Here is an 18,249-nt window from a genome sequence, read left to right on the forward strand (position 1 = left end):
GGTTGACAAGCATTTGCCAAAATAAGCTGTGCTTGAAGCATCTATACATTGGGCATTGTGGACCTGCTGCTCACATATAGAAAACACATGTGCTGTTTTACACTACCTTTCTGTTTAGAATATTACTGGCGATTCGACAGAGCATCAGCAAGCCATCCTCTTGTGCTGTCCATGCCACTCGCAGACGAGTCATTCTCTGTAATGCACTCTGATCAGCCTCATCATGGTACCGGCTTCTTTTTATTTTTTCTTCTGTCTTTTCCTCTTAGAAAAATACAAGAAAAAAACTCTGATAAATAGACTGTAAACATTGCCACGTTTACTACACAGAGACATTTGACCAAATATTAGCACATCTGATATTATGTATGGCCAAATATTTTTTCATGTTTTGGATAGAGAAGGAATGGGTTAAATACCCTATCAGATTATGTTTTTGCTTTCTGTGTTCTGCTGTGGAGATTTTTCTTTAATTCTCATTGTGGACACATAAGCGGAAATATCCATAAAGTGAGGGGAATTCACATCAATGACAGTGAATGTCCATCTTATTGCCCAACTAATTCATAAACCTCAGCAATTCTAGTTCACCAGTTTTGTTTGGATATGTGAACAAGCTACATTATACTAAGCTACAATGTTACTATTGGTAACTGCTCCGAGTGATGCTTTGTAAGAAGCCATCATTATACAATTATAACATTAGGTATTTGTAGCAATAACTATCGTAGAGGACTGGCAATAAGGCAATATGGACTTCATTTAACATTTTTCAATTCTGATATCACAGTATTTGAAAATGTAAGTCTAATAGTACCTAGCTTGGACACACTGTGAGATGATGCAGCCTGTATGAGTAGGCATTGTATACCCTAGATCAGGGGTCTCCAATCTTTCTAAACAAAGGGCCAGTTTAGGAGAACCACACTGTGGCCAGCGGGAGTAGAAAATGGCTTAGCCTCAAATATCCCATCACTCGTTTTAGTGAGAGCAATAGTGCCCCATTGTTGGTATCAGTGGAACGAATCGTGCCCCATCATTGGTGTCAGTGGGAGGAATGATGCCTCATCATTAGTGTCCGTTATGAATGGAATAGTGCCCCAAGGGCCGGATAGAGGCAAGCAGAAGGCCACAATCGGCCCCAGGGCCGCAGTTTGGAGACCTAGATCAGTGATGGTGAACCTTGGCACCCCAGATGGTTTGAAACTACATTTCCCATGATGCTTAACTACACTACAGAGTGCATGAGCATCATGGGAAATGTAGTTCCAAAACATCTGGGGTGCCAAGGTTTGCCATCACTGCCCTAGATAGATAGCACATACTCAATGTATATTTTATGCCAGATGCTACCTCCTAATGTTAATTTGCTGACTCTGGAATATTGAATAGATACATTCCAACCTCACAAACATCACTGGTGGTAAAGAATGTTAAGAATGTTGGGGGGTTGATGGGCAAGATTCACCTATGTGCATGGATTACTGCTCAGTACCTAAGAATACACAAGAGCAGAAAGCACCTTAAAACATTTAATTTATACCCACTCTCACAACAGCTGGTTACTTTGCATAGAACAAATGCACATGCAATTTTGCTGGATGAATATCTAGTTTTAGAATATCTTGTTTTTTTTTTTTTTTTTGTGGATCAGAAAAAAAGGTGGATATGCTAAAGTATATTACTCTTTTTCTGCTTTGCTTTCTGTTTTTTTTCTACATGCTGTTTCATTTTTTTTCGCTTTCGGTTTCTTCCTCCACAAACCCTTTTATTGCGGTATACTGTAGATTCCTTTACTATGTCAACCAGCTCTCCACTTTCTGACATGTTCATATCACCAAAGATGCGCTCCTGCTTTCCTAAAAATTAAAGAGATACAAAGTAGTATTCAATAAACTGTTACATACAATAAAAGCACAGGGGTTTACCTAAGCCAAAAGTCCATCTGTCTATAAAATATGGCCATGTATTTAAAATTGTTGCTGTAATTGCATAACAGTATATGTAGTTGTAGTATAATAGTGTAGTATAGTAGTTGAGTTTTTACTAAAAGTGTATGTACAGCCATTTTTCTCAATAGAGTTGGGTAAAAATAACACTATTGTCTGGATTTTTTCTTGTGGTCATTGTTCTGCCAGGGAGATCTTCCTTCACTTCTTATCCCAGAGAGACAACAGGAAATAAGAGGAAATATCTCCAAAGCGAGATAAAATCTCACCTTAAACAATTAAACCAAAACAGCACCAACTCTAAAATGTGTATATATATATATATATATATATATATATATATATATATATATATATATATATATATATATATATATATATATAAGCATACAGAGGGCAAAATATGTGTAACCAAGTCCAAGAAAACCAGATAGGAGCATCCAAACATCCTTGTGATATGTACCACAAAACACATATCATATACAAAACATATGTCCAAATACAGCCTCTCTTAAAGAGGAAGTAAACCCTTCCAAACAACTTGGACCTATAGGTAAGCCTAGATTAAGGCTTACCTGTAGGTCCAAGCAATATCTCCTAAACCTATATGGTTTAGGAGATATTTGCCCGAAAATGGGCACCGCTGTCTACGGCGCATGCGCCGTAGACAGCGGCGCGCATGCGCACTAAATGCGGCAAATCCAAGAATGGATTTGCCAAATTTGTCGACTCCCGTGCGCATGCGCGGGAGTGACGTCATCGCGGCTTCGCCGTATGACAGCGGCGGAGCTGCGAGGCGTGACTCCCGTGCGCATGCGCGGGAGTGACGTCATCGCGGTTGCGCCGCTGTGATTCGTCGGAGCTGCGAGACGCCACAAGCAACATGGATGCGGCGGACTACAGGGGACAGCGGCGACTTCGCTGGCTCCTGTGTCAGGTAAGTGACACATAATGAGCTACTATGCGATGCATAGTAGTCCATTATGCTTTACCTTTGCAGGGAAAAAAAGAGGAAGTAAACCCATCAGGGTTTACTTCCTCTTTAAGCAGATGTAGCTCCAAAGAAACAGAGAAACTGCATAGAGCTCACCGCTTTAACTTTATTTGTAAAAGCAAGTAAAAAATAATAGTAATAATAAAAATTATATTATATATACACACACATTCCCAATGGTAATCAGAACAAGAGCCAATGTTAAGGAGTGGGCCTAGATCCATACCCCAAGTACTTGTGTGTGTCTGACCATTAGCTACCACAAGTTTGCAGCCCCTGCTCTCTAGCCGCCAACCACTCTGTTCGCTACGAGATTTTAAACTACTTCCAATGCATTTAGTCTCTGCAACTAATATGGTCTTGGACCCATTATTTGGACCTGTTTTTCAAATTTTTTATATGAATATATTGGCGCACATTTCATATTTTTTTTATTTATAATATGTTATATTATATATATATATATATATATATATATATATATATATATATATATATATATATATATATAAAAATAAAAAAGACATTGACACATAAGGATGCACCAAAATTTCGGCCGCCAAAACATATCGGCTGAAAATGGCCTTTTCGGCAATGTGCCGAAAGAGAAAAATGGCCGGAAATGGAGCCGAAAATGGGGCGGGGCCCCGCCCCTGGTGCTGCCCATCACGGGGGTGTCCTATAGTGCAGAAGAGAGAGAAGAGCCACCGCTGCTGCCTGGTTGATTAGAGCGCCGGGAACATAACAGCTTTCATTTCAATAGCTGTGTGTACCCCCACCACGCGCTTTCATATACAGCTGCCCCCCCCCCCCCCTTGTAACTGGGCAACTTTGAAATAACACCCGTCCCAGGATTAGACGGGTCATCTGTCTATCAAAGTGCCCGGACAAAGAGGAGGGGCTGTATGTGATGGCGGGGAAGACAGCTATTGAAATGAAAGCTGTTATGTTCCCAGCGCTCTAATAAACCAAGCAGCGGCTCTCCTCTCTCTTCCCCTGCACAGGCTGGCTGCACTGGGGACACAGGCTGGCTGCATCTGACAAGCACTGGTGAGGTTGCACTGATCTCTTGTACCATGTCCCCCAGTCTCTGACCATCTCCTGTACAATGTCCCCCAGTCTCTGACCATCTCCTGTACAATGTCCCCAGTCTCTGACCATCTCCTGTACAATGTCCCCAGTCTCTGACCATCTCCTGTACAATGTCCCCAGTCTCTGACCATCTCCTGTACAATGTCCCCAGTCTCTGACCATCTCCTGTACAATGTCCCCAGTCTCTGACCATCTCCTGTACAATGTCCCCAGTCTCTGACCATCTCCTGTACAATGTCCCCAGTCTCTGACCATCTCCTGTACAATGTCCCCAGTCTCTGACCATCTCCTGTACAATGTCCCCAGTCTCTGACCATCTCCTGTACAATGTCCCCAGTCTCTGACCATCTCCTGTACAATGTCCCCAGTCTCTGACCATCTCCTGTACAATGTCCCCAGTCTCTGACCATCTCCTGTACAATGTCCCCAGTCTCTGACCATCTCCTGTACAATGTCCCCAGTCTCTGACCATCTCCTGTACAATGTCCCCAGTCTCTGACCATCTCCTGTACAATGTCCCCAGTCTCTGACCATCTCCTGTATAAATATATATATATATATATATATATATATATATATATATATATATATATATATATATAAAAAATAATAATAATAAGTTTCAGTATCGGTTTTTGGCCTAGTGTATTTTTCATTTTCTGTATCAATTTCAGCACCAAAAAACCCATTCGGTGCACCCCTACCAACACATATTTAGCACAAACCCTGAAATGTTGGATTTCCTATCAACTTCTGTACCAAAGACAGTAGTCATCAAAACAGACATAGAGGGTAAATGTCCCCACTAGAGAAACAGCCAGCAATAAAAACCTGAAAATTGGTATTAACACTATCCCGCTCCATCTTAAAAAAAAGAAATTGGGTTTAAATACACTTTTAGGCCGGGTTCACACCGATGCGATGCAGGAACGCCGCGAATCCGCGGCGTTTTCCCGCATCGCATTACTCCCGCCGGCAGTTCACACTGCCCTATGCGGACGGCTGGGAGTGTCAATGATATGTTAATGACACCCCCAGATCCGTACGCATATCGCAGTGCGATCTGCCGACTCGCACAGGAATCGGATCGCATGATGTGAACCCCCATGCGATCCGATTCTGTTGCGGACCAAAAAAAGGGTCCCGTGCGAGTTTGCTGCGGGAGCGATGCGAATTCAGCCATACTATCTGTATGGCTGAACTCGCATCGCTACGGAGATCGGATGTGATTTGCACTGCAGTGCGGGTGCGAATCACATCCGGATCTCCCCCCGCAGCAGTGTGAACCCAGCCTAAGGCTGCATTCACACCTGAGCGTAGCGTGTTTGAACGTTTTTACCGGCGTTTTGTCGCGCGACAACGAGCGTTTTGTCACACTACAACGCACGACAACGAGCGTTTTTTAACTTCGGCGTTTTTTTTCAGCCAATAGGAAAAATATTTTTCATCTGCTTATTTTTTCTTGAGCAGATACAGCGTCAAAACGCCCGTAGAAACGCTCGTTGTCGCGCTAAACGCTCGAATCGAGCGTTTCCATTAGTTTCTATGGGAATGAAAACGCCCAAATCAGCCCAATTCGCGCGACAAAAAAGGGTCCGGAACTTGTTTGAGCTTCAGGCGTAGGGCTTCAGGCGACATGGAGTGGAGATGTGAACCATCTCCATTGAGAATAATGGATTTTTTCCCCTCCAGCGTTTTGTAGCTTCAGGCGTAGGGCTACAAAACGTTCAGGTGTGAACGGGCTGTAAAAGTAATATCAAAGAGCTGTAAGCCATTTTAAGTAAACAAAACAAGGGAGCTTATGATACCTAGTGGTTCATCAAACTAAATGTCATTAAATTAGATTTTACATCTACATTAAATACAATCCAAACACAAATAACCCCCTACCAAATCACAGAAAAACAAATAACCATCTCCCAAGGGTGACTATGCCACCATTCCCAAGAACACAGTTACAATTCTCCCCAACTATCATAAATACACATTATCAAATGCAGAGATTTTCGTAGGTTGTTTGAAGAAAAGGGGAGGAAAAGCATTCACCAAACATATTCAAACGAAAGTGATTTTAAATCAGAGGGAGTCTGCATCAAAGGGAGGCTCCGTATAGGAACAAACTGTGGCAAAACAAAAATGATTTTAGGGATAAGTAAAATTTACATAAATTAGATATAACACATTAATACATTCCTTCCTGAAGAAGCTCACGTGAGATAGTGAGTGAAAAGCATTGATATCACATCATTCAGCCCAACCTCCAGCCCACACAATGTGGCTTGTCCATCAGCCACTCCACACTGACAGCAAGAGCTTGGCAGATTGACATCAAGGCATTCAGCCTGACCTCCAGACCACACCGTGTGGCTTGTCCAATTAGCCACTACACAATGACAGCGAGCGTGCCGATTCGACTCGAGTACAGGTGTCAGCTGTGTCTAGACATACAGCATGCTGAGGACGGATGCCAATAGGAGCTGCCAGTGATCTCATAAAACTTTGGGCGAGATTGCAGTCGGGAGGTGCTTCCTGAGACTACCATTGCTCATATGAGTTTGTTTCACTACCATTTGTTACACCCAATGAAGATTGTATTCATCTAAGCTTCCGCTGCTCCTGTTCTCCACTAGTGATGGACGAAGTTCGCGTGGACCCCATTCACTTTAATGGCAGGCAAACCTTAAAAACCTCCAGGTCATATTTGCACCCATAGTTCCACAACATGGACACTGACATACCAGAAGTATTAAGTGAATCTGGGATCGACAACAACAAGCATTTTTTTATCTGTGAAATTTTGTCAATTCAGGAGCGCATTAAGGCCATGGATGAGAGACAAGGTCAGGCCAGGCTATGAAGGGGGTGCAGGAGATGATCAGTGCCACAGTCAGGGCAGCGCAGTCCTGTGCCAGTGTCCCAACCTGTGCTTGAGCCCCTGACCCCTCCCCCACCTATGCAGGGCTCCACTGCGGTGCCAGTCCAGTGCTGATCCTCAGCCATGGTGCTAGCACTGCCTGCTGATTGGCTTCTCCGCTGCTATCTCCCTCACTGACGCCGGCACCGGGATAGAGAGCACCGACGCCGGCACCGGGATAGAGAGCACCGACGCCGGCACCGGGATAGAGAGCACCGACGCCGGCACCGGGATAGAGAGCACCGACGCCGGCACCGGGATAGAGAGCACCGACGCCGGCACCGGGATAGAGAGCACCGACGCCGGCACCGGGATAGAGAGCACCGACGCCGGCACCGGGATAGAGAGCACCGACGCCGGCACCGGGATAGAGAGCACCGACGCCGGCACCGGGATAGAGAGCACCGACGCCGGCACCGGGATAGAGAGCACCGACGCCGGCACCGGGATAGAGAGCACCGACGCCGGCACCGGGATAGAGAGCACCGACGCCGGCACCGGGATAGAGAGCACCGACGCCGGCACCGGGATAGAGAGCACCGACGCCGGCACCGGGATAGAGAGCACCGACGCCGGCACCGGGATAGAGAGCACCGACGCCGGCACCGGGATAGAGAGCACCGACGCCGGCACCGGGATAGAGAGCACCGACGCCGGCACCGGGATAGAGAGCACCGACGCCGGCACCGGGAGAGAGAGCACCGACGCCGGCACCGGGATAGAGAGCACCGACGCCGGCACCGGGATAGAGAGCACCGACGCCGGCACCGGGAGAGAGAGCACCGACGCCGGCACCGAGAGAGAGAGCACCGACGCCGGCACCGAGAGAGAGAGCACCGACGCCGGCACCGAGAGAGAGAGCACCGACGTCGGCACAGCGATAGAGAGCACCGACGCCGGCACAGCGATAGAGAGCACCGACGCCGGCACAGCGATAGAGAGCACCGACGCCGGCACAGCGATAGAGAGCACCGACGCCAGCACAGCGATAGAGAGCACCGACGCCAGCACAGCGATAGAGAGCACCGACGCCAGCACAGCGATAGAGAGCACCGACGCCAGCACAGCGATAGAGAGCACCGACGCCAGCACAGCGATAGAGAGCACCGACGCCAGCACAGCGATAGAGAGCACCGACGCCAGCACAGCGATAGAGAGCACCGACGCCAGCACAGCGATAGAGAGCACCGACGCCAGCACAGCGATAGAGAGCACCGACGCCAGCACAGCGATAGAGAGCACCGACGCCAGCACAGCGATAGAGAGCACCGACGCCAGCACAGCGATAGAGAGCACCGACGCCAGCACAGCGATAGAGAGCACCGACACCAGCACAGAGATAGAGAGCACCGACACCAGCACAGAGATAGAGAGCACCGACACCAGCACAGAGATAGAGAGCACCGACACCAGCACAGTGATAGAGAGCACCGACACCAGCACAGAGATGGAGAGCACTGACACCAGCACAGAGATAGAGAGCACCGACACCACACCAGCAACGTGATCGAGAGCACCGATACCAGCAACTCGCTGCGGGACCCAAAAATATGACACCATTCAACCTCTTCAAACAGAAGGGTACGGGCATATAGTACGGTGTGCTTTTTTTGTACATGTGAGCCAAAAGGTAGAAAAAAGGTCCGTGTGCTAGATTATATAAATCGTTTATAGAGTTATGCATATACATGGTCTACTGGTCACATGTGTTGAATTCCTCCGAGATCCATGCCTTATTCATTTTTATAAATGTGAGGTAGTCAACACTGTCGTGAGCTAGGAGAGTATGCTTATCGGTCACGATCCCCCCTGCTGCGCTGAACGTCCTTTCGGACAGGAGGTCAAGCCTGGCCAGAGGTCAAGGCTGCCCACCCAGTAGTCCAGGGGTTCATCACTTCTCAGAGCATCCACATCGGCCGTTAACCCGATACAGTCGGACACCTGTCGGTCTAGGCGTTCCCTGATGCTGGATCCGGAGGACACCTGTCGATGGGTCGGCGGAATGATCTCATATCAGAAGTGACCAACACATCTTCAAACAACCCTCTTCTTGCAGGCGGTGTTGGATTGGTACCCACAAGTCTTTCTCTGGGAGTGGGAATTCCTCTGCCAGCGCACGCAAAAGCAGAATGCAGCATTTCTCTAAGCAAGGCCTGGAAGTGCTCCATTTTGACAGCCCTCTGTGATGGTGGTAACATTTCTGCCATTTTGTGTTTGTACCGGGGGTCTAAGTACGTTGCCACCCAGTACTGGTCCTCGACCTTTATGCTTTTTATACGGGGGTCCATGTTAAAACACTGGAGCATGAAAGCCCCCATTTGCACTAAACTGGAAGCGGTGTGGTGGCCTGGCTCCTGCTCATCATCCAGGATAATGTCGTCGTCCTCGTTCTCCTCCCCCCATTCACGGACAACAACAGGGATCCCAGAAAGGTTTAAAGCATGCTCTTCTTGCTCCTCCTCATCCGCCCCGGCACCATCCTCCTCTGACTCCTCTTCAGACTCCTGTTGACTTGTCTCAGATAGAGAAGCCCCCCCTGGGAATTCATCCAGCATTGCGACGTCCTCATTTTCCTGCTCCTCCACGGCTTGATCAATGACACGACGCAATGCACGCTCCATAAAGAAGGCATAAGGTACAATGTCACTGATGGCGCCATGGCTGCGACTGACCAGTTTGGTGATCTCATCAAATGGCCGCAGAAGTCTGCATGCGTCGCGCATGAGCAGCCACTGGCACGGTGCAAAAAAAAAAAACAAGCTCCCCAGAACCTGTTCTGCCGCAGAGTTCATACAGGTAGTCGTTAACTGCACGTTTCTGCTGGAGCAGCCTATCAAGCATATAGAAGGTTGAGTTCCATCGCGTCGGGCAATCACAAATAAGACGTCTGACTGGCAGATTGTGTCGCCGCTGAATGTCAGCAAGGCGAGCCATGGCCGTGTAAGATCTTCTGAAATGGGCAGAGATTTTCCTTGCCTGCCGCAAGATGTCCTGGACCCCAGGCTATTTGACAACAAATCGCTGCACAACCAAGTTTAAGACGTGTGACATGCATTGCACATGTGTAATTTTGCCCTGTTTCAATGCGCTAAGCAGATTGGCACCGTTGTCACACACCACTTTACCAACTGTCAAATTGAGCGGTGTTAGCCACTGATCTGCCTGTGAACGCAAAGCTGAAAGGAGTGCAGGGCCAGTGTGGCTCTTGGCTTCCAGGCACAACAGACGCAGCACAGCATGGCAACGTCTCACCTGGCATGTCGAATAGGTTCTGGGGATCTTGGGCGGCGCAGCGGAAGAGACGCTAGCAGCAGAAAAGGACGAGTCAGAAGGTTCACCCAGTGGGCAGTAAAAGTTATATACCTTCCCTGCCCGTGTTTGCTAGACCATGTGTCTGTGGTCAGATGTATCTTGGCACCGACACTGTGTGCCAGAGATACATTCACTTGCCGCTGAACATGGCCATATAGCTCTGGGATGCCCTTCTGTGAGAAATACTTTCTTCTTGGGACCTTCCATTGTGGTGTTCCAATGGCCACTGAGTCCACCAGTTTATATGGCAGTAGTTGGTGGGCTAACAGTTCTGACAAGCCAGCAGTCAACCGCTGGGCAAGAGGATTATCCGGCGTCATTTTTTTACTCTCGAACATTTGGCCCACGGAAGCCTGCCTTTTTCCAGAAAAGCGTGAGGACGGCATGATAGAAGGTGGAGTGGAGGACAATTGTGAGGAGAGGAGAAGGAGAATTAGAAGAGGGTGGATGGTGAGAGCCTGGAGTGTGGCTTCCGTTGCTCCCACTGGGCTCAGTGATGGCAGCTCATGTGCCTTCTTAAGGCGGTCGTTCCTAGGCGAGTGTTGGGCTTACCGTGACTTATGCGTTGACTGCAAAGGCTACAGATGGCAACACTTTTGTCAGCAGCGGACACGTTAAAAAAAAAGCCCACACTGCGGAGCCATGTGCCGGCGTCCTGGGAGCGCCAGATGTGACCGTACATGGTTGATGCATCGCTCCTGATACATTAGCAGTCTGCTTCGTCCCTCCTGTGCAATGTAAGTTCCACCTGCTTCTCCTCCCTATCTGCTGGTCCATATCTCCCTCTGAACTCCCCTCCTCTTCCTCTCTTGTGGGCACCCACGTGACATCACTAGACACGTCATCAACGTCACCTTCCCCACCGCTATAATTAGAGATCTCGGAGTAGGCAGCAACACCGGGGACCAACCTCCTTGGGCTGACCTGGGTACTGTTGTCAGACTGCTGAGTGGCGGTTGTTGCTACCTCCTCTTCCTGATCCAATGGCAAGAATGGCTGCGCATCGGCAATCTCTTGTGATGGATCGGAAAATAATTCCTGTGACTCAAGCGGAGGGTATATGGTGGTGGTAGTGTCTTTGGGGGTGCACACAGCAGAGAGTGAAGAGGGTGCAGATCGAGAGGATGAGGAGGGTGCAGAAGAGTAAGGCTGAGTGAGCCACTCAACCAAGCCTGGTGCGTCCTTTGACGTAATCTAACGCACCTTCTGCAATTTGTCACTTTGGCTCAAGCCTGTTGCTCCTGCCCTACCCCTACCACCCCTGCGGAAGGGCCTGCCTCTTCCTCTGCCTGTCATTTTTTAAATGACCCTGTGACAAAAGTCTCTGGAGAAGTGCAGTATATGTGGAAGAAGGTATATAACACCCCACTTCAATCTGTCGTTTTGGGGGGCCACTGGTCTATCACACCAGTTATAATACTAATTGCGTTTGTCACTCTTTGTGGTATTGCTGCAGAACCACTCAGCAGTCACAATGCTGCACAGTGTAAATGCACTATACTAGGCTTTCTATATTTGAAAGTATTTTATACGCATATTACACCCCTATATACTGCACACCAAATAGTACACCTATACCAGTCCTTAAAGGGACCTTTGTGGACCCAATAGTAGCTAGTTAGTAGCTAGTGAATTGCAGACTGTCCCTGCTCCAAACACCAAACTATCCCTACACTGACAAAAAAAAGCTGCAGAATCGGGCAGCAGCACTGCAGTGCACTATAATATGCTTTCTATATTTGAAAGAAAGTATATTATACGTGTATTACAACCCTATATACTGTACACCTATACCAGTCCTTAAAAGGACATTTGTGGACCTAATAGTAGCTAGCTAGTGAATTGCAGACTGTCCCTGCTCCAAACACCAAACGGTCCCTACACTGAGAAAAGATCAGCACTGCAGTGCACTATAATATGCTTTCTATATTTGAAGGAAAGTATAAGTATTACAACCCTATATACGGTACACCTATACCAGTCCTTAAAAGGACTTTTGTGGACCTAATAGTAACAGACTGACTGTCCCTGCTCCACACAGCCTCCTTTCCCTACACTGACAAAAGACAGAATGTAAAATGGCCACCAGATCAGGTCTATTTAAAAGGTAGGGGGTATGTCCATGTGCTGAAATGTCTCAATTGGCTGTCCTGTACCCCATGATGGATGTGTCATGGGTCAAAGTTCTTCACAATGTAAACGCATATGTCCGCTGTGAACAGCGCCAGAAGTCCGCCGATTTGGCGAATCGCGAACGAGCAAAGTTTGCCGCGAACCGACCGCAAGCCCATCTCTATTCTCCACTGCTGTCCTGTCTATCGCTTATCTGCTTGAAGCATTTGCTACTATTGATGTTGCATGTGTGCTGACGGGCGACCCCACTAATGACTGAGTTATGGTGGAGCAGTGACCTCTGATATTCTTTTTGAATGGCCAGCTGGCCGATTATAGAGACAAATGGACTACCTTCATCTGCTAATTAACCTCAGTGTTACTGTGCAGGATCTTACTACACCATGTTCAGTAATATATACATGGTTTCTGAACTGTGACTCTATGGAGGTTTAGCTCTGCATATTGGAATCAGATACCCCTTGTGTGTCAATTCATCATAGAAACATTAATAATCTTTGATCACTGTGGGTAATTCAATCTATGCTGGTTCCCCTTACAGCTCTAGTGTGCATTTCTCTCTGCTAGTATCCGTGTGTGCATGGTTGTACGTTTGTGAGCCCAGGCTTTTTACAGTACTTGACAATATTGGTGAGTGGTTAAGGTATTGATGTGTTATATATAATTATGTAAATTTTGCTTATCAGTAACCTCATTGTTGTAGTGCTGCAGTTTGTTTATGGAGCCACCCTTTGATGTGGATTCATCTCAAGTTCAAATCACTTTAGTTTGCATATTGAATTTGGGTTCAAGAAACACCACCTGTATTTTTGGCGAGTCAGCAGGCAATTCATTTATTTCCATTATGTAGTGCTGTACTCCTTTGCCCCTTTTTTTAAATTTTTGTTCTACTTCACCAAACATACACTGCAGTCTTTTTATTTATTTTTTTAAATTACTATACAGTCAGCCTGCATAACGAGAAAAAATAAAAATATACTATATTGTATGTGTACCAACCGTATAAGCTGCCATGTGTCAGTAGCACACTTGAGAAACAGTTTGCTGCTCTCACAGCGTGTACTGTTCTGGGTCTCGAGCAGTCAGCCACTTCCCCTGCAAAATGCTCTAAACAACAATGCTCACATGAGGAGATTTGTGCGGTGGCGGTGAAGAACAAGAATAATAAATAATAAAGAGGGGGAGATATCGCCGCCCGGTGCCGGTGAGCGGGGCTCTCCCCACCCCTGCAGGTGGAAGCAGGGTCTTCGTATCGTCTTCTCCCCCCCTCCTCAGTCTCCTAGGCCTTCTCCGGCCTGCAGAGGGGAAGAAAGGGTAACCGGAGGCCACACCTCAGAGACCCCCCCCCCCCCCCCCCCCCCCTCCGGGGACAGCGCCGGCTTCTTCCCTCATACAGATTCTGAACACCTGATGTCTATGATGTGGATGGAACCCTGTATTAGGAGCCAGCAAGAGTGAACTATAAGGCTTGTGAAACCAGCTGAGTCTGGTAAGAGTAATACCAAAGGGGGATCTCTTCACTTTCACATATCCCCCAGCGTGGCTTGTGTGTATGTCATTGCACGTGTGGAGGTGTATTCCTGGCAGAGGGGCAATATATACCATATACCTAAAGAACTGTGGCAGAGTTTTTTTTTCCCAGTTTTTTTTCCCTGTTTGGTTTGGTCATTAAGGGAGAATCATTGAACATTTGAGTTGAACCACAAGTTTGATGCATGTGCCGTTTTTATGAACTGAATACACACTAATGACCCATGCATGATTATTATATATAAATGTTTTATTTGGAATAGAGGATTGCACTTTATTATTACCTATTGCAAACGCAGTATTACGCGCTGTTTTTCTATGGGTGGATTGATCTATCGTTCGATGCATTGATTCATTTTATAGATTTTCTTTTATGACATTTATGTGGGTTTTAAGTTTAAATCCTTTTCAAAACAGCTGCTAAATAGAAGTACACTAAAAAATTCCACAGCCCCCAGAAAACAAGCACACAATTTAGTGTTAGCGCCTGTATTTGTTCAGTTAACGGGGCGGTAGTTATCTGGTGATTATCTAATGCTCACATGCTACTGATTTGAGTACTATGAAGGAGAGTCAGACAACCGAATACCCGGAACCAATGCAATCTAGTGGTCCAGCGATGCCAGTATGCTGCAGGCACAGGGCAAATTTCATAGTGATAAGCACAACGTTTCTTTAACCGTTATGCTGCCTGGCTAGTAATGGATGACAGTATACGGCTGTACATGCATAAACCCATGCATGCGTACAAGTGTACAACCCTGGATGCAGAGTGTATCCAAGAGTGTACGGCTTTACACACATGTGGGTTTGTGTAATTAGCAGTGTAAATGTGATAGCTCCTTGGTGGGGGAATATGTCTGCAATTTACATTGTATGCCAAAAAGCAGCAGTGTGCATGAGCCCTTAAATGATCGAACAAGTGTGCACATCACCTTTGACTTTGGCTGTGAATAGACTTACTTACTTCCAATGCATTACAACAGATCTGACTATAATGAAAAGAAAAATACAGAATGCATTATTACCCTTTGAGCCAAGCAGTAACATAGGCTTGTTCAGAAAGGTCTGAAGTCTTAGGGTAAAGCCATGTTGTGCATATTTCGTCTGGAAAAAAAAAAAGTAAGAATTAATCTTGCACAACAAAAATATCTTTCCAGCATGTTACAAAGACTAATTTTTGCCAAGCACAAGAAGCAGTCTCAGTAGTCGGCCTCAAAGAAGACAGAACCCCTCCTACAGATCCTGTGCGCCTCTATAAAGCCACAGCACCCCCTTGTCCTCACATCCCCTGCTCTCCGCATTCAGCAGACTCCAGCCCTCCTCTGGTCCTCCTCCAAATGCTTCCCAGCTCTGTTTCCAGCATCTTCCCTGCAGCAGCACAAGGTGTGTGTGTGTGTGTGTGTGTGTGTGTGTGTGTGTGTGTGTGTGTGTGTGTGTGTGTGTGTGTACTGTGATGTAAGGGAGGGTTCTGATGGTGGAGGGGCTCTTGACATCAGACGTAAGTTGGGGAGGAGTGGGGTGCTCTGGACATCTAGTCCTACAGATACCACCATCTACACCTCTTCCTTTGGTCAGTTGATTGCTTCCCATGGCTTTTAATTCCATCTCTATACTGACAACACAAACTTATCTCTCTGCTCCTAAATTTACAATTTTAGTCTCCTAATGCATTATTAATTTATTAAGGGACATCAATATAAATGTCGGTCACACTACTCTCTGACAACAATACATCCAAAACGGAGCGCATAAAATTTCCTCCGCCCCATGCCAACTCCTCCGACTTTTCATCAATAGCACAACTATCAGTACATCCCCTCATACCAGGGTGCTAGATATAGTCATGGACTCTGAACTCCCTTTCTGGCCTCACATCCAATCACTATCCAAATTTTCTTGTCTTAAAGTAATACTAAAGTCTTGTTTTTTTTAATTAAAAAGAACAAACATTATACTTACCTGCTCTGTGTAACAGTTTTGCACAGAGCAACCCAGATCCTCCTCTCCCCACAGGAAGCAGCTTGCTATGGGGGCAATCGAGCCAAGCCACAGCTCCCTGTGTCCATTCAGACATGGTGCCATGGCCTGGCCCCATCCCCTTTCTCTCTTCATTGGCTGCCTGACTTTGATTGACAGCAGCAAGATGGTGCTGTGCTGCTGTCTCTGTCAATGAGGAGGAGAGTCCTGAGCAGCCGAGACTTTAGTCTGGGGGTCCCAGAATATTGAGAATTATGTGTGATCTTTGTGACCGGTCTGATGCTGCAGTCAGGCGCCAGCCTTCTTCACATACAAGGCAGAGTTAATAGCCTTGCACTGTAAGCGATGATGCTGAGAAACTGCACACAGTCCGGAGTGCCAGAAGGTGATGAGGAGAGCACTAGAGTAGGGAGTAAGGTAAAGTGTATTTAACCATTGCAGTGGGTGGGGAAGGGGGTACATTTTGCTTAATTCTTTGAGTTCACTTTTAACCTATTAAAAAAATATCTAAATCATCAAATTTACAGTAGATGATACCTGAAATCACACCATTATAGGGAAGCCTACCCCACCTCAACCTAAAAACAAAACTTTTACAATCTCCATCAAATTATCCCCCAACATTTAACTACCTTTTGTTTCACAAGAAACATTCAGGGACACGCCAGGATAAAAAAATAAAAATAAAGGTGGGAACTCTTAGGATAGGAAGGTTCAGACAAACACACACAATTTCCAACTTTTTCCACTCAAAAATATATGTTTTAGTTATTGAGATCTCTGATCTCTTCCTACCCCTTTGACTGTCATCAGAACAAGATGAGGTGAAATTACCCCAGATGCGATTTGGACAAAATTAGATATGACAATTGTTTTGAGCCTTCCCTACTGAATTTCAAATGCTTTGTTTTTTTATTACAATGCTAACAAAAATATAGCATTAAAGTAAAATGTCTTAAATTATCAAGAAAATAAATAAATATATATATATATATATATATATATATATATATATATATATATATATATATATATATATGGTACTGTATAAATTTTACCAATAATAATCCTTAAAAACAAAAATCACCAACCTTTATGTGGTTATTAACAATGTAGCTTATCCAAATCCAGTTCCGTTTTAAATGGCTATAGAAACTAGAGTCAAGCCCACCAGCTCCCAGTCCATCTCCAGGAATCAATCCATCATCAACCACTTCTTTACTTCCCCTTCAATATAGAATACACCAGTTATTTTCCCAGTTTAAGAACCCCTTAAAAACATTTTAAAAAGCATTGTGACAGGACTAATACTACTGTATGCCTACCTAATCACATCACACACAGTTGTCAGTGCCTGAAAAAAATTAGAATGCCAATAATTTTTTCACATTGGCACTCCCTCTCTCAGCGTAAATCATTTTTTTTTTCTGGTATGCAAAAGGTAGGAAGTTAACGAGCTTTTGTACTTGATGTAAAATCCTCATCATCAAATCATCCATTGAGTAGCAGTACCGAAAAAAATATCCTAAACACAGAGGGGTGGGATTCAAGAAAGAAAATTGACAGCACAAACAACTGAGGGGTGAACACAGAAAACAAACAAAGGCCCAGAAAAAAAATAACAGAAACTTGAGCCATTGGAAGGACCTTATGGCTGAAGCTGGCACTGGATAAAACAGCCATGTGGTAGAACTTAAAAGATGTGTCAGTAGAAGACCAGGTGGTAGCCTTGGAAATCTGGGAAACAGATGATCAATGCTGTGCTGAAAATCCCAACAATCCCTCAAAAATCGATTAGTGTGTGCCTTGACAGGATAGAGTGAAACTGAGCTTGGATGACAGTCTGAGCCACAAAGATAGTGGATTCACCATAACCCAACCCCCCCCCCCCTCCAGTTCATTTGAAGGGCACAGCTAAAATCTTGATTGATGACCATTGGGTTATAGTGCCACTCTCAGTTATAGGAGGCTGGGTGAAGAATTAAAGCAGTCTAGATGTTTCCCCAATAGGGACCAACTGCCCGGTCTGCTAGAGACAGCCAAGTTGGTCACAATCTATACATACACGACAACTGGTCACAAACAACAACCAACCAAAGGAGAGGTTGCTGTGTCCTTCAGGGATCTCAGAGAAAAGGATTATATGACAAAGTACAAAAATTCAGTTTTTTATCTTCTGTTCACTGAAGGCCACAGATGATCTGCTTGACCACTGGGACATGCAAAGCAGCGTCTACTGAGCGGTGAGAAAAATAAATAATCGCCTCAAGGCAGGAACAGCACAAGTCTTCTGTGAGATGTACAAGCTATGAAAAGATATGAAATCTCCCCTATATGACAGTAAT

At 45.8% G+C, this 18,249-nt stretch overlaps 1 protein-coding gene across 2 annotated transcripts in view; it reads right to left on the reverse strand.

Annotated features, from left to right (window-relative positions):
- Positions 1-18,249, reverse strand: part of GTF3C1 (general transcription factor IIIC subunit 1) — a 377,991-nt gene that overhangs the window by 133,429 nt on the left and 226,313 nt on the right. For both annotated transcript variants that reach the window (XM_077448810.1, XM_077448811.1), the window contains exons 21-24: positions 16,996-17,131; positions 14,953-15,031; positions 1,686-1,859; positions 107-264 (exon numbers count right to left, since the gene is read on the reverse strand). In XM_077448810.1, coding sequence (XP_077304936.1) covers positions 107-264; positions 1,686-1,859; positions 14,953-15,031; positions 16,996-17,131 — 547 coding nt within the window. The remainder of the gene's footprint in view (positions 1-106; positions 265-1,685; positions 1,860-14,952; positions 15,032-16,995; positions 17,132-18,249) is intronic.

This window comes from Lithobates pipiens, unplaced genomic scaffold (assembly GCF_037356315.1).
Source record: "Lithobates pipiens isolate NorthernLeopardFrog02 unplaced genomic scaffold, aLitPip1_a1.2 Scaffold_22, whole genome shotgun sequence".
Classification (NCBI taxonomy): Eukaryota; Metazoa; Chordata; class Amphibia; order Anura; family Ranidae; genus Lithobates; species Lithobates pipiens.